The sequence below is a fragment of the Crassostrea angulata genome, chromosome 7 (assembly GCF_025612915.1).
Source record: "Crassostrea angulata isolate pt1a10 chromosome 7, ASM2561291v2, whole genome shotgun sequence".
NCBI lineage: Eukaryota > Metazoa > Mollusca > Bivalvia > Ostreida > Ostreidae > Magallana > Magallana angulata.
The window spans coordinates 31935839-31950941 of NC_069117.1; the positions used below are offsets into that span (position 1 = coordinate 31935839).

Here is a 15103-nt window from a genome sequence, read left to right on the forward strand (position 1 = left end):
ATAAGGTCGTGACTGACATATAAATGTAAATGATTTAACGTTTTCCACTGTCTTGGTGATAACACTACGAATGAATTTTGTGAGGAATAGTCCAATATATTTCATCAATGACTATTTTAGTATTTAATCGTACAATTTCTGAATAATAAGTATTATATATAATTTAATAAAAAAATCAAACTTTGAATATTATGAGGTGATCAAGTACGGTCAGGCGTAATCAATTCTATCGTAATTGATCACCTTATAGTACCCAAAGAATGAACCCTTTTTTTTATTAAAGGGACATGGTCACCATTTTAGTAAATATTTATTTTTCGGTTCTTTGAAGTTAATTATGCTTCAATTAAGCATTTCTAATAGTCAACCGAAATTGAAGTGTCAGTCGTTGAGTCATAAGCCAGATACAGAGCTCACACTTCTTTGTTATGTAAACAAAGTTCAAGTCTTGTTTTTGTTTTTATTTTGAAAGTTGGAAAGAAATTCCAGCTTTTGACCTAAATTGATCGTGACAAGCTCTCGGAACTGTTTATTCATGTTCGAAACGAATTGACCGACCGAACAATCAGCTTGAACAAAAAGTTCTTACCGTTATAAAACTATGCAAATTGTGGATTCGCCATTTGCGTAATAAAAAGTTGAGATTTGAAACATTTGTGTGGAATAAAAAAAGTTTGTCTGCGAAGATCACTTTGAAGACGCATTCGAGAAAAAATTAATGGCAGAGTCGTTAGGATTTAAGTGCTCAAAAAGTCCCTCATAATTTGAGCTTTGCCAACGATTGTTAAAGTGGGACAAGGAGGCATGTTCATGAGACTATCTTAAGACTAAGATATGTCTCAGATTTATCTTATGACACATCTTAGGCATAAGAGAGTTTCTCAAAGCCGTTCAAACTTACGACACCTCTTAAAATTCATCCTCACTTTAAGACATCCCAATAGTTGTCTTATCCTCAATTAACTAAACAATAAACATGTAGATTGTGAACCATCACTTCTTAAAATAAGAGGAACTTGATAAATACACGATGTCGTAGTATTTTGGGATATAAATAGGTAAATAATAGATCTGGATGTACACGTATTTGAAATTATTGGAAGATTTGGCAATGAAGGATTCACTGAATATATCCAGCTATAATTTTTTTTCTTTAGTTTTATCTAAGTTAGAATTTAAAACAATCAATATATGAATAAATTATTTGCGGAAATGCTTACGTGGGGTGTGTTGGGGTGGTAACGAAGGATACTGTCTGATATTTAAATTTGCTTGTTGGGAAGGGGGGATCCGATGCCTGTTTTCAGAAACTTTACTATCTGATTTTATTATATTTGAATTTAACCATCCCCTTATCCATCCATGCATGACTTATGTTACATATATTGAGTACACAATCTGTTTTCAGAATTTTTTCCGTCAAATATTAACATGAAGATCTAAGTGAGATTTTTGTAATATGCAATTTATTAAGAAAATAATATGCTGCGAATTATATAATAATTTATCTGATCGAAAATATCATTGATAAATAAATGTAATCGTATGTAAATATAGTTCCGTTAGGCTGTAAGACAGCTTTTCCACAGGGGTCAACCCCGTTTTAACATTGATTTCAATGTAACCATAAATAAAGAAAGGGGTCGAACTCCGACCCAGATAAAAAACTACCAGCTCGCTTCAAAAGCCTAATAAATCAAGTAATATTTAAAACAATCGCAATATGCATGTATTTTTCAGAAAAGTAATGTCTGAGATACACTCCTGCCGAATTTCAAGTTGATGGATCTTAAAATAGCGGAGATATGCGTCATTATTCTCTCGAAGTCGCCAGTTTATTTTTACTCGGACATTTACCTGTCCAGGGCTCATAATGGGGTTGGTATGACAGCAGCAGTATTGCAACAAGTCGAGAAACATTCGCACTAATCTTCAAACGCACGCTACTTACATACAAAAACTCCGATAAAATTCCTTAAATACTCTCCATACTGAACTTCTATTCTGCAACCACATTGACTTCTGACAGGGCCAGCCATTTTCACGTCTTCGAGAAAGACTGATTCTGATTGGACCATCAGGAATATTAACCAATGAAACTGAGTTTAACATTAGCGATCACAATGGCCGGTCTGGTCAGAAGTTGATATGACTGCAGAATAAAAGTTCAGTTTGGAGAGTATTTCAGGAATTTTATCGGAATTTAAGGATGTAAGTAGCGTGCGTTTGATTTGAGATTAATATAAAAGAGGGTATTCAAGTCGAGTAAGTCAACATAAATGAAGACAGATGAAAATATTGAGGAATCGCTATGCTCACCTGTTTAAAGATTTGTAGATAATACCTTATTGAATCCCTAGCTAGAGGAGTCATTTGAAACCTTAACCTTTAAGAATGACTCCAACTAGGATCGTACTTTTCTGTGGAATCTTTACTTGCAGATGAAAGTGGTGAGGAAGAGGAAACATCTGTTTCTCACGAACAAAATTTTATTTACAAAAAAAAGTATATAAATATTGTTTTTTTTAAGTTGATGTTATCTTGAACATCGTGCATGCATATTTATTTGTATATTTTAAACATAAATTGTCTTATCCAAGTTATCTACCCGATGCATGCTACTTTCTGCCATGATTTAATTAATCAGTCTTCGTTCCTGGTTATCTTGATGTGAAAATCGTCTGGAAAGATCTTTCCATCAAATTAAAATCGCGCATTCAGGAAACTAATATTTAATAATATGTATAATATACAATTTATTTATTACTCCGACGTAACTCGATATGAGTTAAGTAATGTTATGGAAATAGATTAACCATTTCTCTAATAAATACATCGAAAGAAAGATAACTCCTCAATATGATGTTCTCGTAACATCGCCTTTTGGGGTCCTTACATGTATTTTACGCGTCGCCCTTTCTCAGATTCAACCTGGAAAAAATTCAATCCCTACCGATCCCACCCTATTCTGAAATGTTATATATTCCATATTTTTGTACGTGTTTCTGTCTTTTTTCTGTATTTCAGATTCGTAATTCCTAGAAGTATCACAGGGTGGTCCAAAATATCTGATACTGGTTTGAATGCCCATTACAGTTTCAAGGAACAAATTTAAAGTTAGTGATACATACCGTATGAATATACAAGGAGTACAGTTTTATATAATATAAGTAAAGTGCAGTTTGCATGCTTTATTTAGCAGAGCTGGGAAATTAAATATTAGCATCAAAATAACAGAATTACGTCCTTTGGTATACATGACGTTTTTCGTACTTTCATTACGTTCATAGATTTGCGTCATGGCTTTACAACGACAGTCGTGGCGTGTAGCTGTTATCAATCAAACAAATTTTGCTTAAGCCTGTCCTGGATTCTGTTTACTTTCAGGTCCTGACCAATAAGCAGGCTTACTTTAATTGACACTTTAATTTTGTTTGATTCAGACATTGATTGACAGTGAGTCATTGAATAATTCTATTGATATATTGCAGTTGGTTGATTTTCATAATTGAATACATTGAGTACTCAGTAATCAATTAAACTGATACATTGATTGTGATTTTGAGACATTCACTAAAGCAAAATATTGATTATACTTTATTGATTTGCATATTGATTGATTGATTGATTGATTGAATAAAAAATATTGTTTGAATTATTGGTTGATTGATTCATTCATCTTGATTGATTGATTGTTTGGTTCATTGAAGATCTAACATCATACCTACCCAAGAGTCTGTTGCTATATTTGCATACAATTGAATAGTTTATGATGTACTGTTAGATTAAAATAAAGCCATGACAGAGACTGCCAATACGGTGTTGATCTATGCTATTGAAATAACATTTGTCAAATCTTCATTTCTGTGTATACTTTAAAACATTTTAGGTAAATAAACTCACTCAATGGGCAAGTATCAAATATTATATCATTGCAAGTATATATTTTGATACAAACTCCCGCTGACTAAGATCAGCCAAGCGTATCCACTGCTTTACTATCATGCTTGTTATTTCGGGATAGTTTAACGAAAATGAAAAAAAGGTTTGAAATTAAGTTCACAATAATTACTGATCAGGTAACATTCAAAATCCAGTTATAGTTTACGGAAATCATCTCATATCCGTCGTAATATCAAAATTGTAAACAGTTACTCATATGCATGCTTTGATAAGTTTAATGAAAAAATGTTGTTATTTTATAGGATATGACGAAGGCACTGATGGTTCATTCGAAATGGAATGCTATTGCAAACTAGGAGATGGGAAAACAATCATGAAAACGATCCCAAAAAACATAAACATACGCAAATAATATACTGTGGAATCATTAAAATTAGTGGGATCCAATTTTCGTGGATTGCTTAAATTTTACAGGTTCGTGGGGACTTAATTTCATGTATTTTCGTATACATACAAGAGGAATATGACTTTATAGCCTAATTTATTAATTCGTTGGGGATGTCAATTCGTGGATGAAAGGTACCCACGAATTCCACGAAAATTGAGCCACCACGAAATCAAAGGGAAGTTAGCAAAACATAAGTATAAATAATAGATATGAATAGTAATCTTTACGTCATCGAAAACAATTATTTACGGTGATTTATTGTGCGCAATATAAACAATCAAACATAACTAAAAAATATTTTTAAAAAATGCACTAAAATACATGATACTTTTTATATATATTTTATATTTGAAGAATAAATATTGACATTTTCCATTGTATCTGATGTAACACAACGAATCGATTTGTAATAAATACAGTATAAAATGTTTCATTAATGACTAATATTTCATCGTACAATTGCTGAAAATTATATGTAAAAGAAATAAGGAGTCATTCTTTGAGTGATGTCCAGTGATCAAACGCGTACCGTTAGGCGTGATCAAACCTATCATATTGGATTTAATCACCTACGGTCGTATTTGATCACATCATAATGCTGGACGAATGATTTCTTATTCCTTAAATAAACGTTATGGACGTTCGTATATAATGAAGAAGTCGGACATCTTTGGAGAAGTTGTTTCGGTTATTGTCGTTACTTTCGGTGGATCACTGCAATTCTGGACCGCTACCTACAATAAAACCAAAGTTGTGTGGGTAATTCAAAAACATGTATTATATTAACATATCAAAGAAACCGACTCTGTAACTGATATAAACTTTCACCTATTCATAATCCTAAAATCGGTCTCATTTAAAAGATAATAATAATTACTTTTGGGGAAAATATATTTTGCTCACCAACACATGTTTTAGAGGCAAGCAGGGTTCCTTTTTCGGAATACCCGGTTTCAATATCGGGACATACTTTTATAAAATTATGAAAAGTGAAGAAATCTTCTCATTTTTTAAAAAAAATATAAATTATGCTTAGATAAACCAGGAAACAATTTGCAGATACATACTTATAAACAAATGAAACGTTGTTTTACAAAATCTGTTCTGGCTTAACGTGGACCAACTAGCTTTATAACCTGTCTTTGTGCGAACGTGATTACATTCGAAATTACCGGAGTTAGCAAAACAAAAAAATAAATAATATATAGATATGAAAAGTAATCCTTACGTCGTCGAAAACAATGATTTACGGTGATTACAAGAAATTTAATTTATATTTTTTCAATGTCAATCAATAACATTGATTAGCCTAAATTATTTAACAATCTTTTGTCGGATAAGGATAAAAATTACGCATATAGAAAAATAAGAAATATTTTGAAGTGGCCTATACTCGGTGAACATATGCATAAAAAAATTCAAAATAAAGAGACTGGACAACATTTTGACAAGGTTAAAAACATAAGAGGAATATAAAGTTTTGTTGTGGTATTGCCCAAGGCCTTTTTCGGATATTCATTTTTAAATGAAAAAGCAGTATCAAAGTGACAGGTACAAAGCTGATTAGAAAATGAATTTCTGGCAAAGGTCAGAAGACAAAGGTGCCATATTCAACACAACCTTGCAAGCGAAGACATGGATGAACCACATTAGTTCTTCGTATATGTATATCATCAGGAAAGAGAGGCATACCTTGATACCATCAGCAGCGTCTGTGCATGCTATGAAAAATCCTGCTACATTTTCTTCACTTTTGTAAAAAGTTGAAATTGGAGTGTATGGTTGAATAGTTTGTTTCGTTGAACACACGGTTTTTAACTATTTGAAACGAAAAAAGAAACCAAAATTAGTCAAGCTTTTTTTTCTTCAAGAATGGTTGTATTCGTCGAAAAGTATTTGTTTTCTTCTTCTTAATGCCGGAATATATTTGACAATATTTTTTTTGTTTCATTGTGATACATACCGAAGTTTGGCCTTGTGTCCACGAGCTCCTTGACTTTGAGTTACACTTGTTCATAACGAAAGCCTCGGACGTCTGGTGTTTGGTTGTACCGGGACACAGCGCCGCTCTGCTGTCCTCTACGTGTAGATTCTCTGCGATGGACTCGATGACGCTGATCTTCTGGTTACTGCATTCTAGTTTCACCAGTGGTTGTTGGGTAGTGGTGGTTTTAAGGGTAGTTTTAAAAGGCGTAGTAGTGAAATGTGCTTTGGTTGTTTGAACAGGAGTGGTTGTTTTTATATCGTGATGGAAATTATCATGGTGGTCTGTGAGTGTTTTCGAAGTTTAAAATTAATCATGAGGTAGAGAGAAGAGTAAATGCTTTAATTGAACTCGAGGAAGAATTTTGTGAAATATATTTGATAAGTATAATATACAAAATACATGTCGTGCGTTTCAGATAGAACAATTATACTAAAAAGCCATGCATGCATATAAAATTGCTGTGTATTTTCATTTATTTTGCATTACCTCAATAATTTATTGAATATATTTCTGTAAAATATCAAGTTTAAAAACTTTGTTGGAATATTCATCTTGCTGATCATGTGGTCAAATCCTGTAAAATTCAGATGTCCTCTCATGATCAGTACAGATTTGATACCACGCCCCTATCATCTGATCCAAGTAAAGTTTTTAATCTTGGTATTTACATATGTAATACCAAGGTTTGCATTTAAGAAATTTTGATATATATAGTTTAAGATATGAAACAGCAAGCCTTAACTGCATTTTGCTTAGGCGTAGCATAACGTAGGTTGTGGCTCTTGAATTAGCAAGGTACGTTTTATGATACAGAAGGGAAATTTTAAATTATTGGATGGATAAAGAAACTTGTTTCGTCAAAACTGAAAAAAATCATTATGGAGTCGGACATACTCTTTCTTTTATATATCATAATCTTTTCGAAAAAGAAAAGAAAAATAAAGGCATGCATGTAAAGAAATGGAACAAATTAAAGATGCTTTTTTTTTTACAGTATTAAAGAAACTAGTTGGTATCGTACAAATGAATTATTACTTCCCACTGAAGAACAATGTATTTAGAATTGAATGATTCGTCAGATATCACAAATGCAAACATTAAAAGAAAATAAATAGTACAGGGAAAAGGATAAACATTGCATATTACCGGAACAAACACATCTGAAGAAGTAACAGTGCGCTGATTCCGATTTGCACCAAGAAACACAGTCGGAATCATGTCCACATCCATGTACATGAAAAATTTCATCAAGTATGAAACACAGTGCCTGCTCTGAAGAAAAAAAAGTATTTTTCATATCCTTGGTAACAGCTGTGTTAAAATGTTCAAACAAGATACCTGTGAGCCAATGCTCACTAGTAATACCCCCGCTCTGATGTGAATATGCAAAATAAGCAAAGTCGACATTTAACAGAAAGCTGGAATCCGATTGGTACAGAAATATATCCCACAATATGGCATGCCTAAACAAATAGTGTGTTAAAATTTCAAGCATCTGCGATAAATTGTTGCTGAGAAATCTTTGAAGAAAATTTGTTTGAAAATTTTGGCTAAAAATAAACAAAGTCGTCATTTAACAGGAAGTTGACGTCTGATTTGTACAGAAATATATCCCACGATATGGCATGCCTATACAAATACTGGGTAAAAATTTCAAGCATCTGCGATAAATTGTTGCTGAGAAATCTTTGACGGAAATTTGTTTGAAAATTTTGATTAAAAAATAAGCAAAGTCGTCATTTAACAGGAAATTGACGTCCGATTGATACAAAAATATATCCCACAATATAGCATGCCTAAACAAATAGTGTGTTAAAATTTCAAGCATCTGCGATAAATAGTTGCTGAGAAATCTTTGACGGAAATTTGTTTGAAAATTTTGGCTAAAAATAAACAAAGTACTCATTAAACAGGAAGTTGACGTCCGATTGGTACACAAATATATCCCACAATATGGCATGCCGTAACAAACACTGTGTAAAAATTTCAAGCATCTACGATAAATTGTTGCTGAGATAAATGCGACAGAAATTTTTGTTACGGACGGACAGGCAGACAGACACACAAGGGTAAAACAGTATACCCCCTCTCCTTCAAGGCGGGGGTATAATTAATGATTTATCACCCATGAGAGGTTTCGTTCACTGTTTGCCTTCTATTAAGTTCTCCCCAGATAGAAAAAGAAATCCATTTGTTTTTAAACCGACTTAATTTATATCGAGCTTAATTTATAAATATAATAAAAGTCCCTCCACTTATGTAATTTATACTTAAACGGTAAAGATAAAATACAAAATTAAGTTAAAAGGGGTGTTCGTCCAAATACTGAAATGTAATTACCAAGTGTAATGGCCAAATGAATACATATTTGCTTAAAAGTGTTATGTTATTGTGTGTAAAAAATATCGCATACGTTTTCAAAACTTGGTAAATTTTACATGCTATAAAATTACTTAACGAATCTTATTTAGCATTGATTTAAATGTTGAGGCGATTGTAGAGTATAATTTATGGACGCTGTAAGACGGGGTTAATTTTATTTCATATATGTATATGAATACTAGTAAGCAATACAGTAGTTTTCGAATCATTTCAGACATACAGATATTTAAACACGTACATGTATTTATAAAATGATGATGTGTTACATTAGCTTACAAAATAAAACTTCCTTTGATCGAAACGGATGGGTTAGAATGATTTCGCTACCGATCTTGAACCTAGAATATTTATCTTTGACTTTGAAATTCATCACCAATAACTAATGAATGTGTTGAACCTTCTGTATAATTTTTTTTTTACTTTGTTGAACTTGTATGCCTTAAAATTCATTTTAATTCGATGCACATGTAACATAACGTGAGTGGTTACATTCCTTCTATTTATACGTCATTAGCACATGCGCATAATGATTTTTGTTATGTGCAAATCTAGACGGGAGGAATTCTGCCGTGGAATTAAATTCACATTGTAAAGTAAAAAAAAAAGTCTCCTCCCCACCCCTGAAACTACATTATCCCTCGAACACATCCCCTACCGCCATTTTTTTTTGGATCCAAACATTTTTGTGTAATCCAACAGACTTAATTTCCTTGATAAAAAGATATACAGGTTATTAATACAGCAATTTATATAGTGGTAGATTTAAATCAACTAAAAAGTCACAAAAGAATTACCTGATGATATGGAAAGAAAAAGTACAAAGTAAAAAAAATCCGTTTTCATTTTTCTTGTGTCCGCTCAGTCCGATACTGTCGGGTCAGAAGTTATGGTATGGTATTAAATGTGTTGGGATTGTGATAAATATGAGCTTGCTCTTGACCATGATCTCATGGTCACATTGGTAGTTCTTATCAGGAAATTCTCATTTCAAATTCAATGAATTGTGATAAATAAGGAAACACTTTATTTCAAAGAACTTACAGTTATTCGGGATTTTTTGTGTTTACAATAGAAACTCTGTTTGAAAAAAATATGCATCGTGAGATAAAATAGAATATACATGTACCTGTTGCATTATGGGTCCAACCCCCCCCCCCCCCCCCGAAAAAAAAAAATAAGCGTCAGTTGGTGTCTATTTTGTAAAACAGAGGTCACATGTTTTGTTTAATAGTTTAAGCTGGTTAAGGATCATAGGTTTCGTCTGGTTTGAGTTTAGAATGGTCAGAGTTTTCGGAGAATTAATTAAAGTATTTTTAGGATCGCTGTGTGTTATTTATAAAATATTTTCAGCTTTGCAAATACATGTACTATTAAAAGATTGTTGCTCGTTATGATGGAGTGTCCAGATTTTGATTAATAGTGTATTGTTCTCTAAATTTTTAACTTTTCGAAAAAGTTGACCTTAGGATGGCTTAAGATTTGGTTTTTCTTCATTGAATTTTATTTTCAATGAACGTGAAATTGTGAAGTAAAAGCATGCATTATATTATACAGTCATGTGAATGTAAAACGAATGTGGTTTTATGTATTATTATGTATTTAGAATTACATTAAATTAATATACAACACATGTGGGAATTGGGGTACTGTGCCTAGGCGTTGTCACAATTTTGGGGGCAATAAGTTCTCCAACTTTAATTTCGTGTATTAGAGACATTAAATCTATTTTAGTTTTATGATCTCTTTCATTTTTTTTTTCTTTTTCAATTAAAATTTATTCAGTTGGTTGTATTTTAAACTGCATTGTTTGTGTCAAGCTTTCATAATCATTAACAGATGTCTTTTTCCAGGCGTTAACTATAAATTTAACATCTCGTAATATCACGTGTCTCATCACGTGTATGTGGCACGCTAAATTCACACACATGAACGAAACAAAGTTTTACGTTTGATAAACAACGAAAGGTGCAGTGGAATAGATAGTATCACACTATTATATTCAATAAACATTATCTTAAGTTAAAGAATCAATTAATTTGCCAGAGTTTCCATTTGGAAAGCTATAATTATTATAAATTAAATTGTAATTTATTGCATTTATCACTGTATAATTCCAGTGCATGTACGACAACTCGTGCATGCTTGTTAGCAGTCAAGTGTTTTTGAGACTATGAATATGTTATGCATTGCACTTATAGTGAAGCGTCTAGTAAATTTTAAACTGATTCTTATAGTCTGCAAAAAATAAAATGGCCAGATATAGATGCCATTTTGACCGTTTCACCCATCCACGCCTCCAACAATTTCAAAACAGATATTTGCTGCTCTCTGTTTTTCGTTTCAGAAACTTGTGTTTTACATTTGAATATAGAGAGTATGTATGCAGAACTTGAACATTCAAATTGTTGGATTCGTGCCTTAGCAAATTGAGGATAAAATCGTGTGCATATTAGGACATTGACGAACTTCCCGTGTTTGGACTTGTGCCTAGATATGAAAAAAAATTGGATGTGAGCGTATGGCGGGATGTTGTGGGACTTCCTTAATATGTTTTCATCGTTAATGGTGGTCGTTTCAGATGTGTACATACTTAATATGAATCAGATATATTTCATTTTTTATTTCATGAACTGTGTAGTTACTGTAATAGGTTTGGCAAATATTACAAGAAAGAAGTTTGTGTTCTGCAATATTTTGATATTAAAAAATAGTGTTGGTGTTCATATTGTAATATTGACTCAAAAGAAAAGGGGTAAGAGTGTAATAGTGTGTATCAAGTATATAATAGGCTCAGTACTGCCACGCTCATTTTAGCACTAGATAGTGGGGTTAACCCTTTAGCTCAGTCGGTAGAGCATTGGTTTTTAAAGAGGCATGGTCTCGTTCTTGGTCAAAAATTATTTTCCCGGTCTTAAATTCAATGTTTACAATGCTTCACTTAGACATTTTAATAGTCAGTCAAAATTAAAATTTGAGTGCAATTCGTTGAGTTATAAGCGAGTTACAGAGCATACAATTCTTTGCGGTGTTGACAAAGCGTTCGTTTACATTTTGAATGTTGAAGTAAAAATTTCAGTTTTAGACCTAAACTGAAGGAACTGTTTATTTATGCTTAAAATGAGTAAGTAGGCAGACAAACCAACTTGAAAAAAGATTTTTCACTGGTATATTGAACCCATGTATACAAAAACAGGACACGAGCCTTGTTTACATGACAAGGAATTGTGAGCCCTGTATCTTTCTTATAAATAACTCTACGACTGGCTCTCAAATTTCACTTGATCACTGCAAATGCATTCGGTAAGCATTGTAAATAATAAAAACAGAGAAATAAATCATGACCATGCACATTTAAACTGAATGGTCCCGAGTTTGCGCCTAGTTGTGGTCATTCCTTCTCTTCTATTACAAAATGTACAAGCAAGTAGCTTGCGAACTATACATGAAATTTTCTTTAAGAACGTGGGGGAATAAGCCGAGGCATACACCCACTTAAGTTCATTTGAAAAACCCACAATTTTTTTTTCTTACAAATACTACTTTTGTTACATTTATTAAGCATATGTAATCATTTGCATTCAATATTGCCAAAACCTTCAAAAATTGACTTTAAATCTAATTGATATTAAGACATCAAAATATGTATATGCTAATTGAGCAACAAAATGCTAATGAAATCGGATGTTCAGACTATAGTTTTTTTATAGAGTGGGTCATCATGCCAATTTTTTAAGAACGTATACTGATAAAACATGTAAATGTCTATCTTTTTCAAATTTCAAAAAAAAAAATGATACCAAGACCCACTTGATGGTAAAAAGCAAGTTTTCCTTCTTCAATTTTCAAGATGATCATCAAATGGCAAAGACCGAATTATGCTTGCGCAATACTTCATTGAGTTTGTTATTTAAATGGATTAAAACATGTGATTCCGTGGTGTAGGAGTTAGCGAGGAGTTCTTGGAACATACGAGGGTCAATCAAAAAATACGAAGACAATGTGGCTGTCCATCATATATTTTTCATTAAAGCCATACTTAACAGATTAATTTGTGCACCAACACTTATGTTAGTGATATGCAAAGTTTTAGTCCATTTGATGAAACGGTATATTTGTTACCCCTTATTAAAAACAACATGTTTTGTTACCACGGCGCACGGTAACATTCAAAACATGACGTCAAGATTAAACACGCACACTTTATAGATATACCCCATCTTTATATCATATCATGCTTAGTCTCTTGTGCCTTTCTCCTTACAATTTAAAATGGCACTGAACCACTTAACATCTTATTTGCACACATTTGTACGAGAATCATAAGTTATTTCTTCAAAGTTTTCATTTTCTAACCGTGTATCTCTTAGTTTACAGTAAGTAACCCTGAACGTCGGTTGACGTTACTTCTTTTTTGACCAAATATTTACATATATTCTATTCTTTTTCAGACTGTTTTATATTCAAAATACAATAACCACCACATCCACAAAATTTATTGCAGTTAAACACAAACTTGCAATTAATTGTTGACTTATTCTTTGCACCATTAAGCATTTTCACAGCTTGTATCGGCTTTTTCCTGAGTTAAATCCATTTTATTAGTACTTCTCGTTGCGCCGTGACGTCCGGCGACGTCGATGTTTTTAGTCAATTCTAAAGAGGACTATCTGAATTTAGTTACTAATAACTAATACCAAAAACAATATATCCCGTCATTATTTGGTACATAGAGTACCACGACTATACTAAATTTGAAGTTTCAATATTATTTGGTTTTAAGCCCAATTTATAGAGATATTACTTTCAACATAATACGGTTTATTGTTGACATAACACACATTTTGACCGTGTGCCGTGACCTCATTTTTGCAGGATAAAATTCTTAATAATTCTTGGAAATAAAGAAATTTTTTCACTTTTTTTCTTGCAAATTGTTTCAAACTATTGCTAAATTATGTCTACCAAATTTAGTAATGATATGACGTTAAGTAACATATCTATAACAAAAGTCTTCGTATTTTTTGATTGACCGTAAGTATGTCGAAGCAGGTGTTCGATTCCAATGAATCGTGTTGTAAAAATTTTTCATGTCTCTGTTTGAATACGAAAAACTCATTTGACGTAAAGAAAGTAAAAATTGCATTATTATGAATTAAAAACACGCACTTAATCCTTCTATAATTTTTTAGTTAACTGCTAAATAAATTGCAATAATCTTTAGTATATTTATTTTTTAAAATAAACATTTTACTTTGTTCAGGGGGTACAAATTATAGACTTTAAGACGAAACATTGGAATTATTCTATTTACACGCTCATAATAAATTCTCTGGAGATATGTATACACGTACCACGTATTATTCTAAACGCGTGGTTGTCATTTGAAACATACAAGTGATAGGATTGTGGCCACTTGTGGGCATATGCCTTCCCCCAGGTTCTTTGGGGGATAATAGTAATTTTTTAACGCCACAGCAGTCTGGGTTGGGGGCCGAACTCGGGTATTACCATGAAGGAGGATTTCTCTTACATCTAGCTCAGAACTCTGGGTAATCTATTCTCAGAACTGGGGAGTATTTTGGATTTGTTCAGTGGTACATGAAAGATCAGCTTGATACTTTGGGTGGTATATCCCTAGAGGTGTGATCCCCAGCTAATATAATTGTGTTTAACCAGGGGAGGAAAGTTGGAGTTAGGGTCGGAGCCCAAACTTTATTGCCTTCTTCATATGTGGCACGCACTCTTGGTGGGGTTTCAAAGAGATGTGTTCCCACCACAGTCACATGTTGAGGTGCTATCGCGCCAGGTGCTCGGAAGGTCATCCTTGGAAGCGGATACTGTTTTCCAGGGTAACGCCGGTGTAATTTTATTATTTTAATATGAAAATGTGTTTAAGTTAATATATTCAAATATTAAAATCTCTATAAATATATAAAATGATTTACCCACAAAACTATTTCATAAAGTTCTTTGATAGGGTCATGAAATAATTTTACGGAAATTTGTTATTGTCAGATCATAAATCAAATATTCTTGTGTTTCTCGCATGCAATACCTCGCTTTTTAAAATGTTTATACATGAATATCACGCTGTGCATGAGTCTAGGGTTTTTGATTTATATAAATCATAACTTTAAACCACAATTCATAATGAATGATTTTCGTATATTGAAGTTTGGAGTTGCGTTCCGTAAACAACGTTAATCTCGCACTATACGTGATATACATTATGTCAAACGTTGTCGATGTGTCTATATGCCTATTTCCTTTAGTTCACCCATTCACAGGTAATACATTTACGCTGACTTTATTGATGTAACATCAATAAGTTTCTGAAGCGAATGCTTGTCACAATATATCTATACAAAGACTGAATGTAACCA

At 32.6% G+C, this 15103-nt stretch overlaps 1 protein-coding gene across 1 annotated transcript; it reads right to left on the reverse strand.

The window, feature by feature from the left end:
* Nucleotides 1-4676: 4676 nt before the first annotated feature.
* On the reverse strand, nucleotides 4677-9672 carry LOC128192395 (uncharacterized). Its single transcript, XM_052865026.1, has 5 exons — nucleotides 9515-9672; nucleotides 7485-7610; nucleotides 6315-6619; nucleotides 6044-6169; nucleotides 4677-5085 (listed from the first exon to the last, which is right to left on the reverse strand). The coding sequence occupies exons 1-5, from the start codon at nucleotides 9561-9563 to the stop codon at nucleotides 4984-4986; spliced, it is 708 nt and encodes a 235-aa protein (XP_052720986.1). The 5' UTR covers nucleotides 9564-9672; the 3' UTR covers nucleotides 4677-4983.
* Between the last annotated feature and the right edge of the window lie 5431 nt (nucleotides 9673-15103).

Excerpts from the sequence above, each read along its gene's own strand:
- LOC128192395 (XM_052865026.1), bottom strand. The coding sequence starts at position 9,563 with ATGAAAACGGATTTTTTTTACTTTGTACTTTTTCTTTCCATATCATCA. Across the intron at positions 7,611-9,514 it reads TTTTCTTTCCATATCATCAG|AGCAGGCACTGTGTTTCATA; the intron begins GTAATTCTTTTG and ends TTTTTTCTTCAG. Across the intron at positions 5,086-6,043 it reads ACGCTGCTGATGGTATCAAG|GTAGCGGTCCAGAATTGCAG; the intron begins GTATGCCTCTCT and ends GTTTTATTGTAG.